Source organism: Ambystoma mexicanum, chromosome 2q, assembly GCF_040938575.1.
Source record: "Ambystoma mexicanum isolate Mex_15411 chromosome 2q, UKY_AmexF1_1, whole genome shotgun sequence".
Lineage (NCBI taxonomy): Eukaryota > Metazoa > Chordata > Amphibia > Caudata > Ambystomatidae > Ambystoma > Ambystoma mexicanum.
The window spans coordinates 1,352,323,155-1,352,336,168 of NC_090924.1; the positions used below are offsets into that span (position 1 = coordinate 1,352,323,155).

General features: G+C 39.6%; 1 protein-coding gene across 1 annotated transcript in view; it reads left to right on the plus strand.

Annotated features, from left to right (window-relative positions):
- TRIM71 (tripartite motif containing 71) overlaps positions 1-11,031 on the plus strand; it is a 371,406-nt gene extending 360,375 nt beyond the window's left edge. The window contains exon 4 of the mRNA XM_069648819.1: positions 883-11,031. Coding sequence (XP_069504920.1) covers positions 883-2,334 — 1,452 coding nt within the window. The 3' untranslated portion in view covers positions 2,335-11,031. The remainder of the gene's footprint in view (positions 1-882) is intronic.
- Positions 11,032-13,014: the final 1,983 nt, after the last annotated feature.

A 13,014-nucleotide genomic window follows, 5' to 3' on the forward strand; every position in this document is an offset into this window, starting at 1 on the left:
GGGCACTGGGTAAAATTTGAGTGTTAGGTAGTGAAATCGATTTTTGATGTAGTAAAAATAGAATTCCCGTTCCAAAGGGTGGTGCTTTTAGGAGAGTAAAAGAATGTTTAGCTCTGAAACCATTTTTTTAAATCAATACTACTTTACACCGTGATTCATGCAAAGTAAGTGAATCTTATTTAACTTAATGTTCCTCTTTAGATCCAGCAGTAATAACATCAGTGCTCCTTCATCTGCCACTGCTCTCATGGTTCACTTATACAACCATCATAATAATTTGCAGTGTTTATATAGCACTCCATGCACACAGACTGAGCACTGTAATAATAGATGTTTGTTTTACCCACTTGTCGTCAAGCCGAGGCAGCCCTGACCAGAGTTTGGAACCCTTGTACAGTATTGCCTTGTTTCCGAGGTGAGGACATTCATCTGATTCGATAATCTGTGCTGCTCTCTGGCTAAAAACCTAGACAGACTCCCATGTGTCTGTTTCATGTTTTTGCTAGGAGAATGTGCTTATTTTATTGTTAATGAGTGAAAGTGGCTGGTACACTGAATCTTTAATCTGTATGGCTAACTACGGCAAGGGTAAAGGGTTTAAGAACAATAGAGAGAGAATTGTCTCAATTGTGTATTGCATTTTATTTTTTTCACGTTTCCTTTGATGTACAGTGGTTTTGTAAAATGTTGCCTCTTACTGGAGAACCCTGTTCTTTTAATTTATACTACTGTATCACATTTCATATAAATCTACTCATCGGAACCACCACAGTTTAAGATAATGCTTAGTTGTACATCAGGGGTACATCTCAACAAATCCTACGTACATGCTATGTTTCATCACATTTCTTTAAAACATTTTTTTTTCATTTCTTTTCATAGGTCGAAAAAATACGTCAAGTGAAAGCCAAGTCTCTCTATCTACAAGTGGAAAAATTGCGGCAAAATCTAAACAAGTTAGACAATACAATCAGTGCAGTTCAGCAAGTTTTGGAAGAAGGACGAAGCATGGACATTCTTCTAGCCCGTGATCGCATGCTGGCCCAGGTCCAGGAGTTGAAGACTGTGCGAGGAATCCTGCAGCCCCAAGAAGACGACAGAATCATGTTTACCCCACCTGACCAGGCTTTATATCTGGCCATTAAGTCAATTGGTCTTGTTAGCAGTGGGGCTTTTGCTCCACTCACCAAAGCAAGTGGCGAAGGTCTGAAGCGTGCACTGCAAGGCAAGGTAGCCTCATTCACTGTAATTGGGTATGATCACGATGGGGAGACGCGTCTTTCGGGAGGAGACATGGTCACAGTGCTGCTGGTAGGCCCTGATGGGAATTTATTTGGGGCTGATGTAAGTGATCAGCAGAATGGAACCTATCTTGTAAGCTACCGGCCACAATTAGAAGGTGAGCATCTTCTCTCAGTCATGGTATGTAACCAACACATTGAAAATAGCCCATTCAAAGTTAATGTGAAATCGGGCCGCAGTTATGTTGGAATTGGTCTTCCAGCACTCTCTTTTGGTGGGGAAGGAGACCATGAAGGCAAGTTGTGCCGTCCTTGGGGAGTTTGTGTGGACAAGGAAGGTTACATAATAGTCGCAGACCGAAGTAATAACCGCGTACAGGTGTTCAAGCCTTGTGGTACCTTCCATCACAAGTTTGGAACTTTGGGCTCCAGACCCGGACAATTTGATCGACCTGCGGGTGTAGCCTGTGACGGTTCTCGGAGGATCGTGGTAGCAGATAAGGACAATCATCGCATACAGGTCTTCACGTTCGATGGGCAGTTCATTCTAAAATTTGGGGAGAAGGGCACCAAAAATGGGCAGTTCAATTACCCCTGGGATGTGGCAGTCAATGTAGAAGGTAAAATTCTGGTGTCTGACACCCGGAATCACCGCATCCAGCTGTTTGGGCCTGATGGGGTGTTTTTGAACAAGTACGGCTTTGAGGGAGCTCTTTGGAAACACTTTGACTCACCCAGGGGCGTGTCATTCAACCATGAGGGACATCTCGTTGTAACGGACTTCAACAACCATCGTCTATTGGTCATTCACCCAGACTGCCAGTCAGCACGATTCCTTGGCTCAGAAGGCACAAGCAATGGCCAGTTCTTGCGTCCTCAGGGCGTGGCAGTGGATCAAGAAGGGCGAATTATTGTGGCAGACTCTAGAAACCATCGAGTGCAAATCTTTGAGTCTAATGGCAGCTTTTCATGCAAGTTTGGGACTCAAGGAAGTGGTTTTGGGCAGATGGACCGCCCTTCAGGAATAGCAGTTACACCAGACGGCATGATTGTTGTGGTGGACTTTGGAAACAACCGAATTCTTGCCTTCTAACAAGTTGTGAAGAAGAAATGTCTCAGGGATCCAAAACATAAATACAACACTGCTTAAGACCTACCTCATCGTACATGTTTTGGCAAACACGTGTACTACTCTTTTTTCTGCAGGGAATGAGCCCGTTAATTCAATTATATCTACCTCATTTATCTTTATTTTTTTCCTCCATTTTTTTAAAAAACTTTTATTTTATACAGAAAATGTGCAGAAAATAGATTGTCTCCACCCCAGGTTCGGAGGAAAGGGGGCATTTGCATAAAAATGTGCGTTTGCATCAGGAGATTTAATTGTTGGACAATAACAGTGACAAGATAAACTTTAAACAAAAAACTAAGAATAGATGTACAGTTGTTTGTAGAAATGTGTCCTTGTTGTTAAAGATGGTTTATTGTTTTTCTTAATGCTGCTCAGTATATATTGGCCTCCACTGTCTCATATACCTTAGCTTGTTCCTATTTCACAAGCGTCTACTTCCTAGAAGTTTGACCTTCTCTCTGCGCCCTGAAAATGCTTTAGGATCAAATGGCAAGAGATGCAATTGTTAATAGGTGTATGGAACACGGGTGGGAGAGTGGGAAGGTTTTTTTTCTAATGTTCATACCTCAAAGTGAAGTTGATACCAAACATGCACAAAACATAAGTATTTTATTTTTTATAAATGAAAATCATTTTTTAGGCAGAAGGCAGCTTCCCCAAACCGTACCCTTGTTTGACATTTAATTTCTGTCAGTTTTGTGCATATGGCTTCAAAAAAAGTATTAATTTTTAAAATGCACAGACTTTAATAGAAGGTTATTTTGCATGTGTTGGGACAGATCATGTTTTTATTTTTTTAAAAGCACAATTTCTACAGATTTTTGAAGTCTCGGTTTTTCCAGCCATCGCACATGGTTTTGCAAAGTTTTTGTTTGGCATGTATTGAATAATGTACACCCAACAGTGGGAAAGCTGCTGCATTTAGATTTATCTCCAAACATTTGCTACAGTTTTGATTTTCAGCACTAGCATACATGCTGTTGTAGCAAACCTGTTTGGGTGTCAATAAGGCTTTCTCACAACCCCCAAGAGTAGGGTGTTTCCAGCTAATTCTCAGATTTGCATTACCCCATCATGCTCAAAGGCAGTCACTGCAACCACTTGACAATGTGAAGTTTAATATTAGGACCACACCAAAGACCACAATGAGTAAGTGTTAACTAATTTACTCGATCAAGGGCGAAGTGGCTCTAACAGCACTGTATACCTTTGTTTCAGACTGAAGGCTTACTTTGCCGTAATGGCGATCCATCCCCCAAAAGGATCGAAGTCAAGCCTCTCGATAAGCATGTCCTGAGTATGTCTGCAGTTCTATTTATATCTTAACTTGTATCTTGCCCTTGTTTTGTTGAAGTCAGAGTTGCTAGGTCTTGTGGCAGAACAGTAGCTGACCAACACAGACATTACATTCTCTTTCTAAGAGGATATATATATATATACACACCAGAATGTCTCTTCAAATTCACAAGGCTGTTTAAACTTGTGAGAATTAGCTCAGGTTGTGTTGTTCCTTTAGTTATAGCTGCCCTGGCCTCCAACGTTTTATTCTAGTTAGTGTATTGCAGTTATGCATGGGCTACTTGCTGCACAGATATTTTGGGATTAGAGAGATTCCAGTTCAACACATGCCCACATAGATACCAAAGAACTTAAATTGCTAGGGCACTTCCACGTTAGTTACTGAACATTTTCCTCATACATTTAAGTAAATGTATGGGGTTTTTAATTTTTATTCTAGAACCCTAACTGGGCAGGGAGAAGCCTGGATAGCATATTGAGGATAGTATTGAATAAATTAGTTCCAATGTTCCTAATCGACATCAGGCACATTGTCTTTCTAAGCTGTTATAGGAATGGCTGGGGGGGTGGGGGTGGAGTCCTTCTGTCTTCATTCTTTTGAACCAGTTCTGGTTGAAAGTCAGTTGACCCCCACAGCCTTCTCCCCTGGTGGTAATTTGGTAACCTGCGTGTTCAGGGTCTTCCTGCTTCTAGTGCAGTATTGACAAATACACCGATCATTTACATGGATATCTGCACCAAAGTGCGTCTTGTCCTCGCTTTCGTGCATTGTGGGCAGGATGATATCCTTAAGTAATTCTTATAGCCATTTTGTTGATGGATAGTGCTAAGCGCATTCTTCTGCTATTTAAAAAAATATGGAGTTGCATATCCTACCAAGGATCTTTGTTTAAAAAAAATATATAACAAAATTTATTGTGTGTAACAAAGGGTGGAAACGAGCATTGGAAGGCAATGGTTTGGCATAATTTTTATGATTGACTTTGAAGTTCAGTCTGTAAAATTGAATGCATCGCCCAGTAGCATCTAGTTACATCTAGCAACAGGGCAAAATTGGCCCATATGACGCATACAGAGAGCAAACAATTGAGGCAGAGTTTAGTAGATGAGGAAAATGTGAATGTGCTGTTTCTAAAAAATAATTAAAATCCCAAACCTACTATTTTTTTCCCTGTGAAATAAAGAGCCTTTGCCAGAGTGCAGGGGAACTTGAAGAAGGCATAACCAGCACTTGTCTGTCTAAATCCAAATATAATTTATTTTTGGTTATGCTTCTGCCATTGGGATTGTCCATTGTAACTGTTGCCACTGAAATAGATAGTATTTTCTATTAAAAGGAGAACATTTTATGCATTCCACTGAAGGATTAGGAGTCGGAAGCCTTCAGAATGAATCTGCCGCAAGAGTTACAAAAATGTTGTACTGTTCTCAACGGTGCATTGGCAGTGGAATGTTGGAATAATATATCAACAAAGGATGATGATCAACCAGTAGGTCGAAATCAAGGAATTCTACATGTTCCTTGGAGGATCATTGCAAGTCCAGTCTTTAGTAAGAAAGAAAATGCCTGTTCTCTCAGATCCACCCTTCAAATTATCCACAAAGTTGGATAGGAATTTATTACACACAAGATCGGGAAGTACTAACGAATAAGGCCTGATCCAACATTTTTCTAATTCTAAAGAATTAGATATGTTTAATACACTTTGTCCATAACGTGATGTTTCTTTCACAGTGGGACTAATGGTTGGGTTTGCTCTATTACAACCAACATGAGATCTAGGAATTGATATGTTGGTGACTGAGTGGCGATTGATAGAAAATGCCTATAGTGTGGAGATTTGAATTGAATGTATCCCAATCGCTGGCTTATCGTTTTTCATCAAATGCAGTGATCTCAGGTAGGAATTGCATTGTGGTACCCATTTAAGTGTAACTTATTGCGGAAACTGTAGAAAAAATATCAAAATGCAAAGTACAATGGGGCTGAACGAATTTGACAATGAAGATGAGATCAGGGCTCTTCTGAAATAGCCTGAGGTTTGCTAGACCAGCACATTTGTGGTAAAGCCAAACAATATTTATTTTTTATGATGTATTTCTTTTTTTTAATTATTATTTTTTTTGGTAAGATTTAATCCAGCTGGCTCTCCTCTGCTTTAGTTTCTAGGTTGGCATTTTGATAAGTTCTAGTTAAACAGAAGATGTGCCAAAATGTAGTATCTCCACATAGTGCCAAAATGCAGAGGGATATTTAAGTAAACAGTTAGGAACTGTATAAAAAACACTGGTACTTGCATTTGTCAAATATGGTAGTTGTGTTCACTTTAGTATTTGTTCCCAATGCTTTAAGTAATTCCAAGTCACTGTGATAAAAAAAATAACACTACACAGAAATACAAACAACCAGACCAAGTCTTTACCTCCATTTTCTCCCCTTCCACACGAACAATCTACCTCAATTTTTATCAAACTAACCCTCTGAAATAGATATGAATCTGCATGGCACTGAAAATGTACATTCTCTGGCATAAAAGATGTTTATATTGTATGTAAGTATCTACCAAAAAATGCCAGACATGCACTGTCATTAAACTCTGATTTGGCTTATACCTGTTAGTATGGAAAGACAACAGTCTCAGGCAACTTTAACTGGTGCTTTTCGTTTGACTCTTTATTGTTCCACTACAAATTATGCAACCTTAAAATATGCTTTTTCAGTATTATGGAGAACTACTGGTTGTTTGTTTAAAACATATTTTGAAGTGGTTTTGTTTGCATAATACATGCATCCTCTTAAGACCTTTAGGTCTGCTCTCTACAAGAGAAAAATATTTTAAGTTATGCGCGAAGATTTCCTGATCGCAACGATTGTATTGGTATGATATCCTTAAAATGCACAAAGAAAACGTTTTAGCAAATTCTCAAATGAAAGAACATTGTTCCAATTTGTGATTATTACCTGTCTGGGCCCAAACAAATGTTGTCTCAGACTATATAATCCAGTATTCACCTACATCATGTATTTGTCATCATCACGTTGAAATTGGGTTTTTTTCTATTTTAAAAAAAAATCCTTAGTTTGAAAAACTAGTGATCTCCGAGTTCTGGAAATTGCTTTATTGCTTTTGATGAATGGCAACATTTGCTGCTTCTCATGGTAGGTAACCTGAACATGGTTGTAGTTAATGAGAAACATTTGCTTTGGGTCGGTTTGTTATTTTACGGGTTAACCAACCAGCCAGATTGGCGAACTGTCAATATTCAACCAAGAATGGTTCTAAAAGCTTTGTGTGTCTGCATGGTCATAGACCATCTCCCAAATGATTGTATTATCTTAAACTCAGGTAGATCCTTTTGAAGCTCTGCACTCTTGACGGAGCTTGTAGACTGAATGTTTAAGTAGTGATATTTCTTTAACCAACATTCTTGTAACTTCTTTAACCAAATGTTTGTTGCAGATCTGTGTAATAGTTCCTTTCTGAAGGCAATGATGTTCTGTTTTGATTGGGTTTCGGGTTTGGGGGCGGGAGGGGAGTCGTTTTTAGTGTTGAAGTTTGTCTATAACTAAGACCGAAGAAAATGTTTTTAGGATACTTGTATTATAGATGTAGTAACCGACAGTTGTCTTCCTTTGTATACTTTAATGTGTGGGGATACAATCAAGTGCAGCTTCTAGTTCTACAATTTCATTCCCCCATTTCCTTAGTGTGTTCAATTGGGTCAGAATCCATTGTGCCATTTCCCCTTGCAGTTTTCCTTTACAAGTTATTCAACAAATTAGGAGAATAAAGTCATTACTATATTGACAAACTAGGTTAAACAAATGTTTGCTTTGCTGCAAAAAAGTGTCAATTTCTGAAGCACAGTCCCTGTATTTGCTGCAATATTTCCTGACATGTGTTCCTAATGGACATTGATGCAGCAGGGACCACCTTGCATATCGTAATTCAATGAATGGCCTGGAAGCTTTGGCAATATTTCAAGGCCATTGTTGGGAAAATGCTGGGAAAACTACTGCACCACTTCCTTCTTCCTGGAGCAATTCATATCTCCTATTAAATGTTATTAGGGAAGGGTAGATGTGACCAGATCCACTCTGGTCACAAAGTCAACAAATTCTTTCCATTGTTACTTCAACAGAGGATTACAGTTCAGTACAGGAAAAGAGGTATTCAGCTTGTCCTAGTAATTGAATATGTTCGCAAACAAATGATCAATATTTTCAACTGGAGAACTGCCACAGGAAAAAAGCACCCACTCCTGACGACCTATTGAGAAGTACTGGAAAAGATAGACTATTTAATGTTGTTAGTGAACATGGCTTTTCAGTGGCCATGTTTTCCGCTTTTTTGAGCACATGTATTTTCAGTTGTTAGCATGGGGGGAGGGGGAGGGTCGATGGGGCTTATCATACTAAGCAATGAGAACATTTTTTTAAAACAATCTCTGTTTGCACTGGTGGAGGGCAATGGGGTAAGATGCCATTTATATTTTAGTGGCCCTTTCCGTTTATGTTGGAAACTGCATGAAGAGCTAATGCGTTTCTGTGCACAGCATGGTTGAAGGTCAGCTGTGCATAATGTACTGCAGTTCATCCTCTATCTTCTTTGCCCCTCTACAGAATCTGCCTCCTACACACAGGTTTTTTTTTTTGTTTTTTAGTAGTAGCTCCATATAAATTTTATTTTAAATCTTCTTTCGAATTAGACCTTAGCACAATTCATTACAACAATCGATAATCAAATTATACAGAATTTTATATAGTAATACACGCAATAACTTTAAGAAACATATATGCATCTTAAAAATAGAATCTACGTACATTGTTATGAGGAGAGCAAGCTTGCAGCCTCATCTCACTTACAGTGTAAAATTTAGAAAGTACCCATCATCCTCCTTCTTAGTAACCAGGTACCTGGCGGAGGCAAACAGAACTTTCCACTCCAATGTGCAAGTTAAAAACATCATATTTTCTCGGGTGCTCCTTACCCTTGCTCCAATCAATACAGCTTTCAAATATCTACTTCTTAATTTTTGCGCGACAGGACAAATTAGCATAAAATGAGTGTTTCATTCGCAAAGGGGGCAATCACCACTTCTTGACAACGACCATGACCGGGTGTTCGAAGCTGTATGCAGAATCCCGAGCCTAAAACGGGTATATAAGGAGCGTTCATAGGGGGGGTGAATTTTGTCTAGCATGTGTTTACAATTTCCCACCCTGTTGCTAGGCAAAAACTCTAGCCCATTCTTCAGTGAGCACCTTGGTGCCTCTAGCTGTTCCAAGTTCGACTTTAGATATTGACATTCAAGAGGGTTGTCCCATAAGGATTTGGCATTCAGCCTACACAGCAGCTTCCTTACACTTACATGAATTTATCAAATCACACCTCTTTGCACCTTCCAGTTGCAGAAAGTTTGTCAGGGCATCTCTCTATAGGGAACTAAGCTTGGAGGGGACCAAAGTCTTACCCAATATAATGCAGGTTTAAGTGCAATCGGATCAGCTCTAGGCCACACCTGAAGGTCCATTTGCACCAAGTTGGGCATTTTTCGGTAAAAGCAATAGCTTTTTCTGAAAGGTATTCTCTATTGGAGATAGTAACGTTGTATTAGAATATCCCCAAATCTCTGAAACATAAAGTACTGCTGGAAGAGCTTGTTTTTCCAATAGTTCTATTGCTGGCGAAATTGCCCTACTACCATGAACCTTAAAGAATGACTATATAGTGTTTGGTCCTCAGATGCCCTTTTTGTATACCTCTTATGTAGGGTAAGAGACCAGTGACCCATTGTTGTATAAACCCAGATCTATTAGTGTAGCCAAAATCAGGGCATGTGTGCTGTTTTCATCCATTCACGGTCAGATTTTCAGTAATCTGCACTGTATTGCACAGTAGTCACTGGACACCAGCAAGTAGCTGTGGAAAGACGGTGTGTAAACAATATGAAAACTTTAATGTTGGAAAGCAGCTACAAAAAAATCTTGTTCACGGACAGCAGCTAATGCAGCTATCTGTGGGCCAATATTGTGTCCTGTAAATCCGATTGGGCAGTGTATTAAATGCACACACTACTTAGGTATCACCTAGACTCTTAATGTCAAGGTGCCTGCAGTGCTTTGCCTCCCTCTCATAAGCCTTTTGACTGAATGGTGGTCCTAAGCACGCATTTGTTACAGACCTAGATGTCAAAGTGTGCATCATAATTCGGCAGACCGCACTCTCCTAAAATGATTTCCTTCCTTTCGCAGAGCCCACTATTGCTGAAACACTAAGCTTCCTACACAGGCTCTTCTAAGAATGAAGTATGTAAAGTGCTTGTTATTGGTTGTTTGACTGCCACCGACAGACAGGGACACTGCCCTCTACCCTCTACATTTACTACTGGAAAACTGCAAGGGAAAATAAAGGTGAAATAAAGCATACAATATGCATGTTAGGCACCAAAACTGTGTTGCATTGTTTTTCTCTGAAGCTAGACTTGACTGTATCCTTTTATACTTGTAATGTACATTATCTGTCATGTTTCCCATTAGCGCTTTTTCCCTAGCAGAAGAAAGGCCTATATTTCGCTATGAAATCACAAAAGAACTGAGACGTGTGCAGACTCTAGAGCAAGGGCAGCTCTACCAGCCTGCTGCCATTTTAGACTGAAGTGCAGTAAATGCTTAAAATGGCAGCTGGGCTTCCTTCCCCTACCTCCTCCCCTGGTCGCCACTTTTATGGTCCTTTTCACTGTGGCTATCCTCATAAAACTACCAAGTCTGAAGCACAATGCCAGTAAACTCTGCTGCCATCCGGGTGTCTTAAGCATACTGGAAGCTTGGCATCTTGAGCCAATTGCTTTGTAGTGATCCTGTCCTGCTACACACGGGCTCTTTTTGTTTCTGTGATTAATAGATGCCTCTTCCTGTTCATAAAAGCAGGCTTCTGCAGCTCTCGCATCTGTTTTAATAGGCTGTTCAGAGTGCGATGGTTGATCCTAATGGCACAGGCCATGGCATTTTAACTGGGGCAGGTAAAGACAGAAGTGAGGAATCCATTTAAGTTTACCACTAGGGTGCACACTAATTCTCAACATGAGGGGTTGCAGACTGCTTGTGGGATGCATGACAGTTTTTGTACATCAATTTAGAAGACTTGTTAGAACTTAGATATATTAAATTGAGGCTTTTGAATGTATCATCGATTCATCACCACCATCGCGGTCCATGGAGTAGGCTGAATGGCGTAGCAAAGAGATGGTATATCAGCTACTGGCAGCCTTAAAATAAAGTCAGTGTCTCTGTGGACTTTAAAAGTGTTCCTATGCAGTTTACTTTGTGTAATCAATAAATGTTCTTTTTCATGAAAACAGGGTTATGTTGTTTGTTTTGGGTGCAATATTGGGGTGGGCCAATATCAAAGGTTCTATGGTGGTTATTGAAATGGTTCTTGTCCAGTTACTATCTTTTTAATTTGCTTCTGGTGAAATGCTCATTGACTTGATAATACCTTTCGTGATCTGCTGCTTAAACATTGGTGGCAAAATAATAAACTATGCTAAAAGAAAAACCTTTCGAATTCTCGAGGAGAAAGAAAATGTGAGGGGAGATGATGGTAAAAATGCAAGATTTGCAAATAAAATAAGTGAATTATGGTTGCCAATGCAACAATAACTTTCCACACCATGCCCTTCTCATGACAAAATAAATGCTAAAAAGTGACTTGGCTTTCCATTTTAATTTTAGGGATTATTTTGTACGTTTTTAATTAACTACTTAACCTTGCAGGTAACCTAGCTTCAACACACACAAGACCTGCAGCATGCAAATGGCACAGTGAACCGTACCTGCATGCACGAAGGCCTAGACCAGAGGTCTCCAACCTTTACATTAGCAATAGCTACTTGCAGTTAATGGCGATGGGTGGGAGCTACTACCGAGAGCTACTTGGTGTGGTGATATCCATGAGTATGAGAGTTTATACCAAGATTTTTTTGTGCATTTTATTTGTGCTTTAAATAAAAACATATGCATTTACCATGATATTAATAATTCCAAAAGCATCTTTGTCATTTTTTAATCAGTAGCCGTCTCCTAAAAATTGGCAAGCATATCGGAATGTAGGAAACAAATCCAGACATTCATTATAAAGGCTGACACTGCAGCTATCTACCAGTGTTCAGTAACTGGTTGTAGCTTGAAACTGCAACTTAGATGCTGTCAGACGGGATCAATGTTTTTGATTTCGGGAAGTTCATGTCTGTAAAGGGCAGATTTGCTGACATAGGCTATCACGTTGGCTGATAGTGCAGACCATAGTTCACCAAACTGCACACCTGACATGGCAGACATAAATTCAGGACCAGTTTTAAAATCTTACAACCGACTCACCGATGGGAGTCGCCGCGCTCTTCACAATTGCACCAACTGTACATTGTTTTCCATCAATTAATTGGCAACTTTGAAGGATGCTTCTGTACCAGCATTTTTGCATTACAGTAATTTTTACGATCGCAAAGAACTTCCTTTGGGAACATTATTTTTACAATTTGTGTGTATTTTTGTAAAATGCCTCTCAACCTTACTCTTTTTCCCCCACTGTTACTTCGGCACAGTAGATTAAAGAAGCACATTTTCTTTTTACGCTGGAAGAGAACAAATCATATTTCCACTCTAGAGGGGAACGGTAGATATTTTGCATTTTGTTGGTTGGTGTGTCTGCATCTGCACCCAGGATTTCAATAAGGGTAGGTTTTTTTGGAGGCTGCATGTGCAAAAACAATCTTAGCGCCATTTCAATCAGTGTGTTATACAGTATTAAAACATTCATACCACGTTCTGCTTTGTGAAAAAAATAAAATCCAGTTTAGCATGGCCCCAATTTATCCACATTGCTCCCATTGCCAGGTCACAGAATTCAGCCAAGGAAAAGCCAAAGTCTACTTTGACTACCCTTAAAGGTTTGTATGTCAAAATAATTGGCAAGATTGACAAAATGAACATGTGGAAACCATATGATCAAGTTATGTGCTAAAAAGGTGTAAATCACAGGGCCTAAAGAACATTCAATGTTATAGTGATGACTTGAAACGTGCAGAAATCATTTAACAACCCAACCAGACAATATATGAATCATTATATTAACATTTTGAGCAGAGTATGGGTGTTGCAAGGTGCGACTTATTTATAATGGGTGGCAACCTGCCATCCATCTGCCCTTTATGAAGGAGGCAGTATTACATAGAACACCTCACAGGATCGCTTCCCTTCCCTGCAGGAATCATGCAGGTGATTGTGATACATGACCAATGGGACACGCGTAGCTTTCACGTACAGCTCCCTCAGACATATTT